Here is a 17,551-nt window from a genome sequence, read left to right on the forward strand (position 1 = left end):
ACTGATTAGCTGAGTATATCTCATTCCGAAGCTATAGTACAGATGGTTATCGGAGAAAATCAGACTCTCAAAGTGTATCATAAATGAACACTGGTTTAAACCCCAGTTCTTAAGCTATATCATAACTACTTACAAGAGTAAATCCTATTCTTAAGCTATGTCATAATTGTCTATGTAAACAGATCCCAGTCCCAGCAGTTTGCAATTCCCTTTCTGCAACAGAAAACTTGACCGGGAAAAATTCAGTGGGGAGGTCAATTACGAGGGATCATTAACCTAACCCTGAAACAGGGTCTTTACATGGCCAACTGTGAGGAAGAGAAAGAGAAAATTGTCTCTTTTCTCACAACCACAGTCGTTTCAGGCAACAGCTGGTATAAAGAAAATAAGTTCTTTGAAGACGACAATTATTTTAGGAGACTATTCCCCTGAAGAAAACACAGGCACTGGCAACGATGAATACTGAACAATGACGCAAAAAAAAGGAAATGGAAAGAAAAAAAAAATCGTAGCGACAGTAAACATGGAGAGGTCCTGGAAGGTCTTCTTCAGGAGAGCAAAAGACAATACACAACTGACGGAGACGGAGGGATCACACGCCCTCCTCCAGACTACAACACCGTCAACACAAGTGTGACTATAATACCGTCAACACAAGTGCTGTGATGAGGGACGTGGCGCTGTATATCCTTAGGTTTTCACTGCACGGAGAGACTATAGTGTGTGTGTGTGTGTGTGTGTGTGTGTGTGTGTGTGTGGAGGCCACCTTGGCTGAAGTGGGTGTGTGCGTGTGCGCGTGTGTGTGTGTGTGTGTGCGTGGGTGTATGGGTGTGTGTGTGCGTGGGTGGAGGTGATCGATCTTCGCATAGCTCATCTATTCATGATTCTTTAAACAGTAAGTATACAGGAGGGGAGGATGGATTGTTCTAGCCCCAAGCTTCCTCCCCACTTAAGTCGCCTTCCACAAGAAGGAAGAAAAACAACAACAACAATAACAACAAAAAAACGAAGGGTTTCCGGTGGATAGTGTTGCGCTCTCTCTCTCTCTCTCTCTCTCTCTCTCTCTCTCTCTCTCTCTCTCTCTCTCTCTCTCTCTCTCTCTCCAGGGACGGAAGATAACGAGCTAAATAAAATTCGTAGTAACATCTGAACGATGACGACGCATGAAAAGGAAGGAAGGAAAGGAAAGGCAGGTAGCATTCCAGCCAGACTTCATGAAAGTCGACCTTCCTAAGGAGACGTCATGCCATCTTGTGTTCCAGTGAACTGTGGAGGTCGAGGATGAAAGAAGAGGAGGGCCATTCCCTCTGGAGTCATGCTGATTGATATTGCCTGTAGGGTGGGGTCAGGGGAAAGGGTCGGCAAAGGCTCCGCGTTTGGTTCCCGGTGATTAAGGTTAATGGATAGCGCTTGTGATGACACGGACACATACACACACACGCAGGCAAGACCCACCCACCCACCCGTACGCCCTGGCTCCGGTGCCTAAAGTTCTTTGTCCACGCTCAGTTGACCGTGTGTGTGTGTGTGTGTATGTGTGGGTACATCGAGAGAATTGGGAAACTTGCGATTATCTAAATCAGGGATACACACACACACACACACACACACACACACACACACACATATATATATATATATATATATATATATATTTTTTTTTTTTTCTTTCTTTCATACTATTCGCCATTTCCCGCATTAGCGAGGTAGCGTTGAGAACAGAGGACTGGGCCCTTGAGGGAATATCCTCACCTGGGCCCCTTCTCTGTTCCCTCTTTTGGAAAATTAAAAAAAAAAAAAAAGTGAGAGGGGAGGATTTCCAGCCCCCCACTCCCTCCCCTTTTAGTCGCCTTCTACGACACGCAGGGAATACGTGGGAAGTATTCTTTCTCCCCTATCCCCAGGGATATATATATATATCCCCTGATATATATATATATATATATATATATATATATATATATATATATATATATATATATATATATATATATCAGGGCATGTGAAGCGTCTGGGGTAAACCATGGAAAGTTGTGTGGGGCCTGGATGTGGAAAGGGAGCTGTGGTTTCGGGCATTATTGCATGACAGCTAGAGACTGAGTGTGAACGAATGGGGCCTTTGTTGTCTTTTCCTAGTGCTACCTCGCACACATGAGGGGGGAGGGGGATGGTATTCCATGTGTGGCGAGGTGGCGATGGGAATGAATAAAGGCAGACACCGTGAATTGTGTGCATGGGTATATATGTATGTGTCTGTGTGTGTATATATATGTGTACATTGAGATGTATAGGTATGTATATTTGCGTGTGTGGACGTGTATGTATATACATTGTGTATGGGGGTGGGTTGGGCCATTTCTTTCGTCTGTTTCCTTGCGCTACCTCGCAAACGTGGGAGACAGCGACAAAGCAAAATAAATAAAATAAATAATATATATATATATATATATATAATATATATATATATATATATATATATATATATATATATATACCCTGATGTGTATCTCTCAGGGGAGGATACGAACACACAGTGACGACGACGAAACAAGTGAGCGTATCAAAGGGATACAATCAAAATAAGTTTCTCTATAAACCTGATTATTCTTTTTTTTTTTTTTTAAACTTACATCATTTGAGCAGAAACGTACGAAATTTAGGTATTTGAATACCGTCGTCCTCATGAGTAGCACCGTCGTGTTCGAGGATCGTACCGTCGGTCTTGTGAGTCGTATTGTCGTTCTGAAGGGTCGTACCGTCGTACCTTTGTGCTCTAGGGTCGTACCGTCGTCCTCATGAGTTGTATAGCTTTGTGATCAAGGGTCGTATCGTCGTCCTCATGAGTCGTTTACCTTTGTGCTCAAGGGTCGTACCGTCGTCCTCATGAGTCGTATACTTTGTGTGCTCAAGGGTCGTACCGTCGTCCATATGAGTCGTACCTTTGTGTTCAAGGGTCGTACCTTTGTGCTCAAGGGTCGTACCGTCGTCCTCACGAGTCGTATCGTCGTGCTCAGGGACCGTACGTACCTTAACCTCAAGGAAATAAGGAATATCCGAATATAGACGCACGAATCAACAAGGCCGTCTACCGTTAGGCCACCGGCAACCGAGCCGTCTTCCGTTAGGCCACCGGCAACCGAATTTCATTCAAAGTAGCGGGGGAAAAAAAAAAGAAAGAATAATAATAATCGACCAAACTTTATTTGACTTTACGGTTCACCAAGTCTCTGATCCGGGGTTAAAAAAGGGAAGTCATTTCACAACCCAGTGGTTGTACCGTTTCTGGAGGGTTGGAAAATCTTTTCAAATCGGACAAGTTCCCTACTGACACAAGTCAAATATTTGTCACGGAATATTGGAAAGAAATGTCGGATGATGAATTTTTTTTTCACCCCTATTAAAAAAAATCTATGGATACGACCTATAAGAAATTATGGATACGACTGACTTTGACGAGGTTGTAAGACGATATCTTACTACTTGGTGTTCAGCGCCTAGTACGCACCAGGTTAAGTACACAAGTTAACGTAAATATCCATACTGTATTGCAAGACACAGACAAATGCGCGCCCTAGTTACTACAGTGGCTATATACTCCTAACCACATTATTTTCTCCCTCACATGCTTAAGGTGCTAGCTAGGCACAACTGTTGCTGCTTCTCGACGAGTGAGTCTTTTAACTCCCCCACGACCCATGTTACCTAACGCGAACGCGTGGACACTCACCCTCCCATGGTAGCGAAACCGGCCACTCACACAGCCCAGCCCTTGTGTACCTTCCAGATGCGGGACGAGCTCACAAACAAACCATATTGATTTTAAAATCAAGAAAGACGTAACAAGTAATTCTGACAATATCAATATGTGATAATCTTTTTCATGAGGGTATAAACTTTAGAGTAAAAGGTAGTGAGAAATATAATTTCCTATTCTTAGTGTAAGCTGATTATAAAAAAATAAGTTGTATTTACATTTACACAGAAAAATCATCATCGTTATTATCATTTTTATCATTTATAAAAACTTGCTACGCTTCTCAGATGACTGGATAAAAAAAAAATTGGTAAGATGAGGAGACATTTGACAATTCAAAAAAATAAATATAAAGAATTTAATTATCAATATCTAGTGGCTTCCAGTTTCAGAATCCAGATCTGTAACCACCAAAGTGGCAGACGATTCTTTGAACTGGCCGCAATTATCTTCGATTGAAAAGCTTTTAGCGTCACCCAGAAAACTTTCGGTATACACAAATGGTTCACGGATGCATCGCCTGAAACTTTTCAACACCAAGTCAGAGGGCGTGTTGCTCTCATATCTACGGAATATGTGATCAACAACGCCAATTCTGACGCTTTCCCTTGTTGCCACCTTCCGTCCCTCGAGAGATGAAAAAATATTCAAACTCGCGAATTTCATTATATTTTTTTCTTTCCGTCTTTCTTCATTTATTGATTTATCGGTGGATTGATTAATGGCATGTTAGGAAATATTGTGAAATGGCAACATCCTTACACGCGCGACGGTGTCTATGAAAAGGAGGAAGTAAAGAGGTGATATTTTTTTCCTCGAAGGTTCTCTTTCTGGCGCTACTTTGCTGAGGTGGGCAAAGAAGAGCACGCAGCACATAATAATAATAATAATAATAATAATAATAATAATAATAATAATAATAATAATAATAATAAATAATAATAATAATAATAATAATAAAATAATAATAATAATAATAATAATAATAATAATTATCCTTATTATTATTATCATTATTATTATGATTATCATTATCATCATTACGTAACTAATTAAATCTTGGATATATGTGCAGGGAAGACCAGTGCACCGTACAGAGCGGTCTCCCAGGTGCCGGCTAAGTAGTGAGGAGTGAGGCTGGCGGTAAGGGGGGAAGCCGGGGTTTAAACTAGGCTCCGTTTGTGTTCCGCCTCACCTCACACGACCTCATGTGTAGCAAGACGGAACGCCATTAAGGCAACAGATTATACTGCTTATATATATATATATATATATATATATATATATATATAGGGAATAGCTAGCAGCGAGTACCTACCACAAGATTTTGCTCTGGTGGAAGAGATAGCGCGTTGCGCTCACCACGACTCGTATATGTTAACTAACGACATTTCTCGTATATGTTAACTAACGACATTTCTTTCTCAACAACTTCGCCTCATTGTTTTTATCTTGTTATATGATGCTATATCATCTCGCAGCAGCTACTGTCATGCTTTAGAATATTCATATAAGTTCATCTGGCAATGTCTTTATCTACAAGTCTATATCTTTTTTTTTGAATGTTTCTGTCGTCACTCCATTCACATTTCTCGCATCACTTAGTGTAGTATCAAATCATAATTCCAACTCCCTTTCTCGGTGTTCATATATCATCGTCCTATGCATTTCTGGTATTATTTTTTTCTTTACCCGGAATCACTTTCGACTTTATGATTTTGTATCGTCCTTCTCTGGCTGCTTTCAGGTCAAGTATATTATTCATTTTTTTTTTTCATTCTCTTTATCCGCTGCCACGCATATAGCATAATACATCTCTCCCTCCCACACACACACGCGCGCGCGCGCGAGATTATAAAAAGGGTATGCTCCATCCCAGAGAGAGAGAGAGAGAGAGAGAGAGAGAGAGAGAGAGAGAGAGAGAGAGAGAGAGAGAGAGAGAGAGAGAGAGAGAGAGAGAGTTTATGGGGTTTTGAAGACTTTTTTTTTTCAACTCTAACTGTCGTTTTCCTTAACCTTGCTTGACTTAAGCAAAATATCTTCATGCCAGCGCTGATGTGAACCTCACTTGACCCGTGTCGACAACAACAGCTCACCCTATCTACACCTGATTGGCTTGTTTTCTTGACCCCGCCTTTGAGGGGCGTTGCCCTTAACTGACTTGTTTTCATGTCTGTCCGTGTTTTGACCCACCCTTCTGAAACATAATAGTTTTTGACATGTCACCCCACTTTTTCCAGGCCGCCCTTATATATATATATATATATATATATATATATATATATATATATATATATATATATATATATATATATATATATATATATAAAACCTGACCTAATTTCATCCGTTTTAACCCATGCTGACCTCATCTGACCCCTTTCCTCACCAGTTCTATTTCGGTGAAGGAGTCACCGCACCATTTTCATAATCGCCACCACCAGAGATCCCTCGTCCCTAAGTTGCAGTTCGACACCTAAAAGCAGCATCCCTCGACATGACAATTGTTTCACTAGTTAGTGTGTGAGTCTTACACGAACACAGCTCTGACGATTGCCTCTCTATTATTTGTAGAAGAAACCTAACCTAACCTATAAGGAGTGTAGTTGTATAATCGTGTGATGACCTGTGGGAAGAGCACCGACAATGACCTGTGATGATGACCTGTACCTATAGTACCTGCACCAACCTGAGATGACCTGTGACCCTTACACCTGTACTGACCTGTAGAAAGAGAATCTTTTCTAACCTGACATGACCTGACTTCAGAGCATCTATACTGAATTTCCATGCCCTTTTCCACAGAGTACCTGCTCTGACTTATGATGTGACCTGTGGGCAAAATACCTGTTACTAACCTGTGCTGGACCTGTTGGCAGAGTACCTGTCACACGGGCCGTGCATTAAGGACGTGCAAGAGGACTGGGACAGATGCCATCTCAACTTCAAGTACTTGGTCCACCAACAACATATCCGTCTCAACATCTCCGACGCCCGACGCGACCACAACATCTGCTGGTAAGCCACACTACGCGATTGCTCATCCGAGCGTCGTAAAACGCGTGCTGGTACATACGTCGTACAGCATATGTTGGTACATACGTCCTGCGACATATGTTAGTACATACGTCGTGCAACATATGTTGGTACATACGTCGTACAACATATGTTGGTGCATTCGTCGTACAACATATGTTGGTGCATTCGTCGTGCAACATATGTTGGTACATAAGTCGTGCAACATATGTTGATACGTCGTGAAACAACACAATATATATATATATATATATATATATATATATATATATATATATATATATATATATATATATATATATATATATATATGCCAAAATAGCCTTCCTAGCTGTTTTCCATCGAGGTTAAGCCAATGAGGAAATTAGTCACTAAACATAAATCTGTTCCATAAATCAAACATACAGATACAGAAACGTTATTCTCAAAACATAAACCTCTTTTAGATTTCTTTTATGAAATTCTACTGTTTCATCATCTGAACGTTAAATAAATATTTTCATGAAACTTTACCCCATGTTTACATTTGATATGAGCGTTGTTTGCTTACATATTTACTCGACAACACACACACACACACACACACACACACACACACACACACACACACACACATATATATATATATATATATATGAGACAGCGACAAAGCAAAATAAAAAAAATAAATAATATTAAAATAAAAAAATTTATTAAAATTTTATATATTTTTATATATTTTTTATATATTTTTTTTTTAAAAACCTATGTTATTTCCAGGGGAGGATACGAAAACTTACGCCCCCCCCCGAAACAATGAGCTAAAAAGGGATCAATCAAAATAAGTTTCTCTATAAATGATTATTCTTTTTTTTTTTTTTAAACTTTCATTTGAGCAGAAACGTACGAAATTTAGGTATTTGAATCCCGGGTCTTCATGAGTGACCGTCGTTTTTTCAGGGTCGACCGTGGGTTTTTGGAGGTTAGTCTTTCTGAAGGGTCGTCCCGTCGTACCTTTGGCTTAGGGTCGTCCGGTCCTCATGATGTTTACCTTTGTGTCAAGGGTCGTACGTGTCCCATGAGTCGTTTCCCTTTTGCTAAAGGGTCGTCCCGTCTCCTATGAGTCGTATACTTTGTGTGTCAAGGGTGTACGTCTCCTTTGGTGTACTTTGTCTCAAGGGTCTTTTTCGTCGTCCTTTGGAAAAGGGTAACCTTTGTGTAAAGGGTCGTCCCGTGCCCTCACGAGTGTATCGTGTGTCAGGGACCCTTTACGTACCCAAAAACCTCGGGAAAAAGGGGAATATCCGAAATAGCGCACGAATCAACAAGGCCTTTCTACCGTTGGGCCCACCGGCAACCGAATTTATTAAAGTAGCGGGGGGGAAAAAAAAAAGAAAGAATAATAATAAGCCCAAACTTTATTGACTTTCGGTTCACCAAATCTTGATCCCGGGGTTAAAAAAGGGGAAATATTTCACAACCCCGTGGGTTTTACCCTTTTGGAGGGTTGGAAAACCCTTTTTAAATCGGACAAGTTCCTATGACAAAAAGTAAATATTTGTACGGAATATTGGAAAAAAAGTCGGATGATGAATTTTTTTTTCACCCTTTAAAAAAAATCTTGGATAGACCCATAAGAAATTATGGTAGACTGACTTTGACGGGTTGTAAGACAATCTTCTTTGGTGTTCAGCGTAGAGCACCCGGTTAAGTAAAAAAACGTAAATATCCATCTGTTTGCAAGACACAGACAAATGCGCGCCCCAGTTCTAAGTTGCATATTTCTCCCAACCCCAATTATTTTCTCCCCCAATGCTTAAAGGTGCTACTGGCAAAATGTTGGCTTCTCGACGAGGATTTTTTTACCCCCCCGCCCATGTTTCCAAAGCGAACGCGTGGACCTTCCCCCCTCCCATGGTAGCGAAACCGGCCCCCCACAAGCCCAGCCCTTTTTTGACTTCCCGATGCGGGACGGGGGCCACAAACCCAAAACCAATTGATTTTAAATAAGGACGTAAAAGTAATTTGACAATTCAATTGTGTAATCTTTTTCATGAGGGTATAAACTTTAGGTAAAAGGTAGTGAGAAATATAATTTCTATTCTTAGTGTAGTGTTTAAAAAAATTAAGTTGTATTTCATTTACACAAAAAAAATCATCGTTATTATCATTTTTATCTTTATAAAAATTGTAGCTTCTCAGATGATGGATAAAAAAAAAAAAAAATTTGGGAAGATGAGGAGACATTTTTTACAATTCAAAAAATAAATATAAAGAAATTTTAAATTTCAATATCAGTGGCTTCCAGTTTCAGAATCCAGTCTGTAACCACCAAATGGGAGGATTTTTAACTGGCCCCCAATTATCTTCGATTGAAAAGCTTTTAGCGTCACCCAGAAAACTTTCGGTATACACAAATGGTTCAGGTTTTCATCGCCGAAATTTTCAACACCAAGCGAGGGGGGTGTTGCTTCATATCTACGGAAAATGTGATCAACAACGCCAATTTGACGTTTCCCTTGTTGCCACCCCTTCCCCCGAGAGATGAAAAAAAATATTCAAAAAATCGGAAATTTATTTTTTTTTTCTTTGTCTTTTTTCATTTATTGATTTATCGGTGGATTGATTAAGTACTGCTATATATATATATATATATATATATATATATTATAGGGAATAGCTAGCAGCGAGTACCTACCACAAGATTTTGCTCTGGTGGAAGAGATAGCGCGTTGCGCTCACCATGACTCATCTATGTTGACTAACGACATTTCTTTCTCAACAACTTCGCCTCATTGTTTTTATCTTGTTATATGATGCTATATCATCTCGCAGCAGCTACTGTCATGCTTTAGAATATTCATATAAGTTCATCTGGCAATGTCTTTATCTACAAGTCTATATCTTTTTTTTTGAATGTTTCTGTCGTCACTCCATTCACATTTCTCGCATCACTTAGTGTAGTATCAAATCATAATTCCAACTCCCTTTCTCGGTGTTCATATATCATCGTCCTATGCATTTTTGGTATTATTTTTTTCTTTACCCGGAATCACTTTCGACTTTATGATTTTGTATCGTCCTTCTCTGGCTGCTTTCAGGTCAAGTACATTATTCATTTTTTTTTTCATTCTCTTTATCCGCTGCCACGCATATAGCATAACACATCTCTCCCTCCCACACACACACGCGCGCGCGCGCGAGATTATAAAAAGGGTATGCTCCATCCCAGAGAGAGAGAGAGAGAGAGAGAGAGAGAGAGAGAGAGAGAGAGAGAGAGAGAGAGAGAGAGAGAGAGAGAGAGTTTATGGGGTTTTGAAGACTTTTTTCAACTCACTTTAACTGTCGTTTTCCTTAACCTTGTTTGACTTAAGCAAAATATCTTCATGCCAGCGCTGATGTGAACCTCACTTGACCCGTGTCGACAACAACAGCTCACCCTATCTACACCTGATTGGCTTGTTTTCTTGACCCCGCCTTTGAGGGGCGTTGCCCTTAACTGACTTGTTTTCATGTCTGTCCGTGTTTTGACCCACCCTTCTGAAACATAATAGTTTTTGACATGTCACCCCACTTTTTCCAGGCCGCCCTTATATATATATATATATATATATATATATATATATATATATATATATATATATATATATATATATATATAAAACCTGACCTAATTTCATCCGTTTTAACCCATGCTGACCTCATCTGACCCCTTTCCTCACCAGTTCTATTTCGGTGAAGGAGTCACCGCACCATTTTCATAATCGCCACCACCAGAGATCCCTCGTCCCTAAGTTGCAGTTCGACACCTAAAAGCAGCATCCCTCGACATGACAATTGTTTCACTAGTTAGTGTGTGAGTCTTACACGAACACAGCTCTGACGATTGCCTCTCTATTATTTGTAGAAGAAACCTAACCTAACCTATAAGGAGTGTAGTTGTATAATCGTGTGATGACCTGTGGGAAGAGCACCGACAATGACCTGTGATGATGACCTGTACCTATAGCACCTGCACCAACCTGAGATGACCTGTGACCCTTACACCTGTACTGACCTGTAAAAAGAGAATCTTTTCAAACCTGCCATGCCCTTTTCCACAGAGTATCTGCTCTGACTTATGATGTGACCTGTAGGCAAAATACCTGTTACTAACCTGTGCTGGACCTGTTGGCAGAGTACCTGTCACACGGGCCGTGCATTAAGGACGTGCAAGAGGACTGGGACAGATGCCATCTCAACTTCAAGTACCTGGTCCACCAACAACATATCCGTCTCAACATCTCCGACGCCCGACGCGACCACAACATCTGCTGGTAAGCCACACTACGCGATTGCTCATCCGAGCGTCGTAAAACGCGTGCTGGTACATACGTCGTACAGCATATGTTGGTACATACGTCCTGCGACATATGTTAGTACATACGTCGTGCAACATATGTTGGTACATACGTCGTACAACATATGTTGGTGCATTCGTCGTACAACATATGTTGGTGCATTCGTCGTGCAACATATGTTGGTACATAAGTCGTGCAACATATGTTGATACGTCGTGAAACAACACAATACATATATATATATATATATATATATATATATATATATATATATATATATATATATATATATATGCCAAAATAGCCTTCCTAGCTGTTTTCCATCGAGGTTAAGCCAATGAGGAAATTAGTCACTAAACATAAATCTGTTCCATAAATCAAACATACAGATACAGAAACGTTATTCTCAAAAACATAAACCTCTTTTAGATTTCTTTTATGAAATTCTACTGTTTCATCATCTGAACGTTAAATAAATATTTTCATGAAACTTTACCCCATGTTTACATTTGATATGAGCGTTGTTTGCTTACATATTTACTCGACAACACACACACACACACACACACACACACATATATATATATATATATATATATATATATATATATATATATATATATATATATATATATATATATATATATATGTAGGAAAGGATCACAATTTTGCGCGTGATCAAGATATTCCTATGAGTTTCATTTTCCCCCTGGACTCATAGGTATATATATATATATATATATATTGTTACGAATTCAACACTTATTCAGGCAAGGTCGCCAGTAACATATGTTACAAATACTACTGTTCCTTGTCTTGCAAGGACGTTATAGATTTGTCAAGTTGCACAACTCAGGATAACACAATCATAAAGTTATGGGATTGAATTAAAGACCAGCATTACATTAAATCTACTTATAATGAAAGAATTCAAGTGTACAAAGATAGGCACATAAATCAAGCATGAAACATTACGTTAACACTGAACATTAGAGTTAACATTGAACTTGAGATAACATTCGTACATGACTTAACATTCAAGATAAGATTTCAAGCCAGGAGTTCTCTTTCCTCTAAGGCAGTTCTTCGATAACATTACACTGATAATTATAACGGGCTTACATCACAACACTCGAGTAAAGGGCTTATAGCACAGCAGGGCTTACAGGCTTACAACACAGCAGGACTTACAGCAGGGGTGGACCACTTACCTCGCTGGGCTAGAAAGAGAGAGACTCAGCGGGTGTCATGGGTATATATTATAGCAAAGACAAGCGTTCCCTGCTAGCTATACAACCTTACATTTTGATTGGCTATGGGACTCGGAAATATTCTGGTTGGTTGGAGGGACAGTCACACAAAACTGCGTAGATCACCCTCCCTCTTGTAAGCCTACAGGGATGACATGTCCAGTACGGGTGGTGAAGTATTCCGCAGCTGATGACAACAATCCCCCCGCCTCGGAGAAGGGTCGGGGTGCTCAAGGACACACACACGTTATATACACGAACATGTGGGCACAAACACACGTGTTCCGTGACAATATATATATATATATATATATATATATATATATATATATACATACATATATAACCAACATCCTTCCTACTGTCATCATAGCCTACCATCATCGCTACACCTCGCAGTCATACCACCTCTCCCTCCGTCTCACCGAGGACTCTCCTCCTCCTCCTCCTCCTCCGCAGCATCCGTGCAGGCTTCCTCTCCTGCGTGTACCGGAGGAGCTACCTCAAGTGCAGCAAGACGCAGGCCGTCTTCCTCAAGAAGGTGACGGCCACCCTCTCCTACAGCGACGTCCACCAGGAGAAGTGCAGCAAGGTGAAGCTGCGGGACTGCTCGGCCGCGCCGCCTGCGGCAGCCGTCCGCACGCTCTCTACCTCCTGCTGGTGCTGCCCGACGCTCCTCCTGCCCATGATGCTCCTGCTGCTGCTCTTGCTCGGGGACGGGGCACAGGCTTACCTTATGTATATGTAGAGAGAGAGAGAGAGAGAGAGAGAGAGAGAGAGAGAGAGAGAGAGAGAGAGAGAGAGAGAGAGAGAGATTGTTGTATATTTCTAAATTTTATGTATGTTTCCTCTTTGCTTAGAAGTCTAACTTGATGTTGGATAGAATATATATACATACATCCATATATATATATATATATATATATATATATATATCTTTATTTTTCACAATGAATATATATGAAAAAAAAAAAGTACGCTTTGCCAATGCTACACATATTACCAAGTAAGCACAAAGACCTTATAACCTCCTCCTCATCTACCTTCCTTTAGCCTTCCCCTCCTGTAGATCAAAACCCTTATCTTGCCCATCCAGATTGAAGCCTTTCCATCGCCTCCCCCATCTCCCCTCTCTCTCTTCTCTCTCTCTCTCTCTCTCTCTCTCTCTCTCTCTCTCTATTCCCCTCTTTCTGTCTCTTTCTGTTGCCAGTCCTTCGTCAATCTTTTCTAACACGCTCTCCTCCCTCTGTGCAGGGTGACCAAGGGCTCATTTATGCTCTATTCTTCTATCTGTCCCGCCTCTATCCTTCTATCTGTCCCGCCTCTATCCTTCTATCTGTCCCGCCTCTATCCTTCTATCTGTCCCGCCTCTATCCTTCTATCTGTCCCGCCTCTATCCTTCTATCTGTCCCGCCTCTATCCTTCTATCTGTCCCGCCTCTATCCTTCTATCTGTCCCGCTTCTATCCTTCTATCTGTCCCGCCTCTATCCTTCTATCTGTCCCGCCTCTATCCTTCTATCTGTCCCGCTTCTATCCTTCTATCTGTCCCGTCTCTATCCTTCTATCTGTCCCGCCTCTATCCTTCTATCTGTCCCGCTTCTATCCTTCTATCTGTCCCGCCTCTATCCTTCCATCTGTCCCGCCTCTATCCTTCTATCTGTCCCGCCTCTATCCTTCCATCTGTCCCGCCTCTATCCTTCCATCTGTCCCACCTCTATCCTTCCGTCTGTCCCACCTCTATCCTTCTATCTGTCCCGCCTCTATCCTTCCATCTGTCCCGCCTCTATCCTTCCATCTGTCCCGCCTCTATCCTTATATCTGTCCCGCCTCTATCCTTCTATATATTCTTCTAACAATAGGCTCCGCTCTGAGTCTGGACACAGTTTCACTTCCTCCCTGGAAGATCGTACTTGTTTGGAAAAGAAATATTGTTCTGCGAAGTCTGCTGGCTGAAAACACAAAGAGAGAGAGAGAGAGAGAGAGAGAGAGAGAGAGAGAGAGAGAGAGAGAGAGAGAGAGAGCCTTCCTTGTTTTTTTTTGCATCGCGAGCACAATCAGTCTGTTGCTAAGTGTGACGCACTTCGATCAGTCTATCGCCATCATGGCGCCGTCACATCAATCTATCCCTATCATGGCGTAATCCGATCACTCTATCGCTTTTGTGACGCATTCCGATCAATTTATCGCTATCGCGATGCAGTCCAATCAATCTACCACTATCGTGACGCAGTCCGATCAATCTATCGCCAACAAGGCGCCATCCGATCAATCTATCGCTATCATGGCGCAATCCGATCAATCTATCGCTACCACGGCGCAATCCGATCAATCTATCGCTACCGTGACGCAATGCCATCAAATCTACCGTGATGGCATTGGTCCTTCGCTATCGAGACACGATCAACCTATTACCGTTTCATCGCTTCTACTGTTTACTGTATCTATCAATTCCATTCCTCATCTCGACCTTGCCTATCGATTTATCGCTACGCTCATTACTATACCAGCCAGTTCATCACTCCGCCCATTACTGTATCTGTTCATTTATCACTCCACCTATGCCTGTATCTTGCGATTAATCAATCCGTCTATTACTGTATCTATCGACTTTTGACTCCACCTATGACTATATCCAGTGATTAATCACTCCGCCCATTACTGTCTCGGTGGGTTCACCACTCCACCTATGACTATCTATCGATTAATCACCATTCATTACTGATTCTATTGACTTTTTACTCCACCTATAACTGTATCTAGCGATTGATCACTCCGCCTATTACCATATCTATCGAAATTATTACCACATCTATGACCGTATCTATCGGTTGATCATCACTCCGCGTACTGTATCTATCGACTTATTTCATCTCCATATGCTGAATCTATCGAATGATCACTCAGCTTACTGTATCTATCTACTGCACCTATGATCGTATCTATATATACACCTTCGAACATGACAGTTCTACCCTCGAACACGACGGTCCGACCCTCGAACACGACGGTCCGACCCTTGACTATGATGACGTAGCCTTTGACATGACCCTTAAAAGGTCAGGCTAAAGGTCACGCCTTCATACCGAAGCGTCACACCATCATGAGTCATATACATATATATATATATATATATATATATATATATATATATATATATATAATGTGTATATGAAGGTTAAAACCACTTCACGGATACATGATGGTTTCTTTTCTAATCCAATACATTTCCGGCTTTTCACAAGCCTTTCTTAATTGGGATTGACATTAAATTGGATGTAATTCCAATTTGAGGAAGGTTTGTGAAAAGCCGAAACTGTATTGGATTAGAAAATATATCATGTCTTCATAAACTGTGGTCTTATTAAAACACACACACACACACTTGTTCCTGCACTGCGTCTGTTGTTTTTAAGGCTTCGTGTCTGGATCATAACATCATCAGCGCTTGAAAACATGAGCGAACTTCTCAAGTCGTTGTGTTGGTTCAAGCGAAATCAAGCCCTGAACTTAAGTTTCATTTACTCACCAACATCTTGTTTTCTGTTCAATCTTTCGTTCTCTCTCCTTTGAATATATATACTTTTTTCCCTCTTTAATCTTCTTCTTTCGTTCTGTGGAACATTTTTCCCCCCCCTCACTTCCTCCTGTCATTTCTTCTTTCACCCCACTTGCCAAAACCATCTCTTTGTCCCCTCCTCCTCCTCCTCCTCCTCTTTCTTCTTCCGCGCCACAAAACCTCAGCGAAGTTAAGACACACACACACACACACAACTTCAATTCTCTTGTGAGAAGTAGCGAAGTTTGTGGACGCGAGTCGGGTCCAAGGGTCCTCTTGCACACACGGGAATCAGAAAAGTTAACTCGGAGTCTGGAGATCCAGTCCCGCCTCCCTCCCTGCCTCCTACTTTAGCTTCCGGATAAAACACGATACAATTCGGTCTCCAGGGGCTTCGAGGGCCCCTGGCTGGGTCTCCTCCGACGGGTCTCCCTAGGGCTTTGAGAGCTGCAACAGGCCAGAGGGGGTCTCTCTCTCTCTCTCTCTCTCTCTCTCTCTCTCTCTCTCTCTCTCTCTCTCTCTCTTTGGACGCGTCTGGGTGCAATGACTCCCGGGGTGGATCCGAGGCAAGAAACACACCATACAAAGGAACTGGAAACTTTCCCCCCGACACCGGAACTTTTAATTGGTCTGGACGACTGGTGACATCTGACGCACACTTCCTGGTTTCTGTCCTACACACCACAGAGATGATGGGGCGCCACGAGTGTCGGTTTTACTGTACAGCACAAACCACTCAATCAAAAATAGGGAATCACACACACTTTATCAATCCTCCTTCGGCTTTTTCTTCTTTTTTTTGAGCTTCAGTTGATTCATCTGGACGAGAAATGAACCACGACGAACCCTCCTCCCTTATTCGAAAAAAAGGGGAAGTCAAGTCGAGTCTGCCTTAGCGCCAAAGATCCAACCCGCACTCTCAAACATCACGATGTTGACGTACGTAAGGCTACAACTCGGCTCACACCTCCACAATCTGAAACCATCCATCAAAATCCATTCCTCTCGTCTTGATGTTGGGACCTGAACTTTCACATCGTCAAGCGTTTGGTTTCGGGGAAGAGAGAGAGAGAGAGAGAGAGAGAGAGAGAGAGAGAGAGAGAGAGAGAGAGAGAGAGAGAGAGAGAGAGAAAGGACTAATTACGAGTCTTAAAGAACCATCCGAGAAATTCCCATTCAATGCCCCGTCATAATTCCCAGTCCACCGGCACATACAGGGGTCGTATTTACTTACGTCCTAGAGCGCGCCTTGTATTCCAGCAGAATGCAATGCTCGTTTTCTAGCCTATGATATACACACCTTTTCTTCCAGCCAATGGTAGAGGTGTTCTACGCCGAACCAAGTGCGCATCTTTGCTCGGTAAGACTCGACGCAAGTGAAGATCAAACTGCTTACTATGGGAACGAGACCTTACACGATGCCCTCCAACGGCAAGGATTCGAACCTAGGACCATCTGCGTGGTTGCTTGGTACACCAACCATCCCGCTAGGATCACCCACACTAGGGAAAAAAATGACTATTCATTATTCACCTTACGTCTGTCTACGTTCAACATGGCCGCCTATCCTCGTCATCCTTGGAGAAAAAAACATTCATTCCTTTTTTCCTCTCTCTCACCCCCCACTCCTTTTCC

General features: G+C 41.7%; 1 protein-coding gene across 1 annotated transcript in view; it reads left to right on the forward strand.

The window, feature by feature from the left end:
• LOC139765979 (uncharacterized) overlaps nucleotides 1-17,056 on the forward strand; it is a 64,576-nt gene extending 47,520 nt beyond the window's left edge. The window contains exons 4-5 of the mRNA XM_071694008.1: nucleotides 6,634-6,772; nucleotides 12,819-17,056. Of these exons, the coding sequence (XP_071550109.1) occupies nucleotides 6,634-6,772; nucleotides 12,819-13,107 (428 nt within the window). The 3' untranslated portion in view covers nucleotides 13,108-17,056. The remainder of the gene's footprint in view (nucleotides 1-6,633; nucleotides 6,773-12,818) is intronic.
• The last annotated feature ends 495 nt before the right edge of the window (nucleotides 17,057-17,551 follow it).

The sequence above is a fragment of the Panulirus ornatus genome, chromosome 56, assembly GCF_036320965.1.
Source record: "Panulirus ornatus isolate Po-2019 chromosome 56, ASM3632096v1, whole genome shotgun sequence".
Lineage (NCBI taxonomy): Eukaryota > Metazoa > Arthropoda > Malacostraca > Decapoda > Palinuridae > Panulirus > Panulirus ornatus.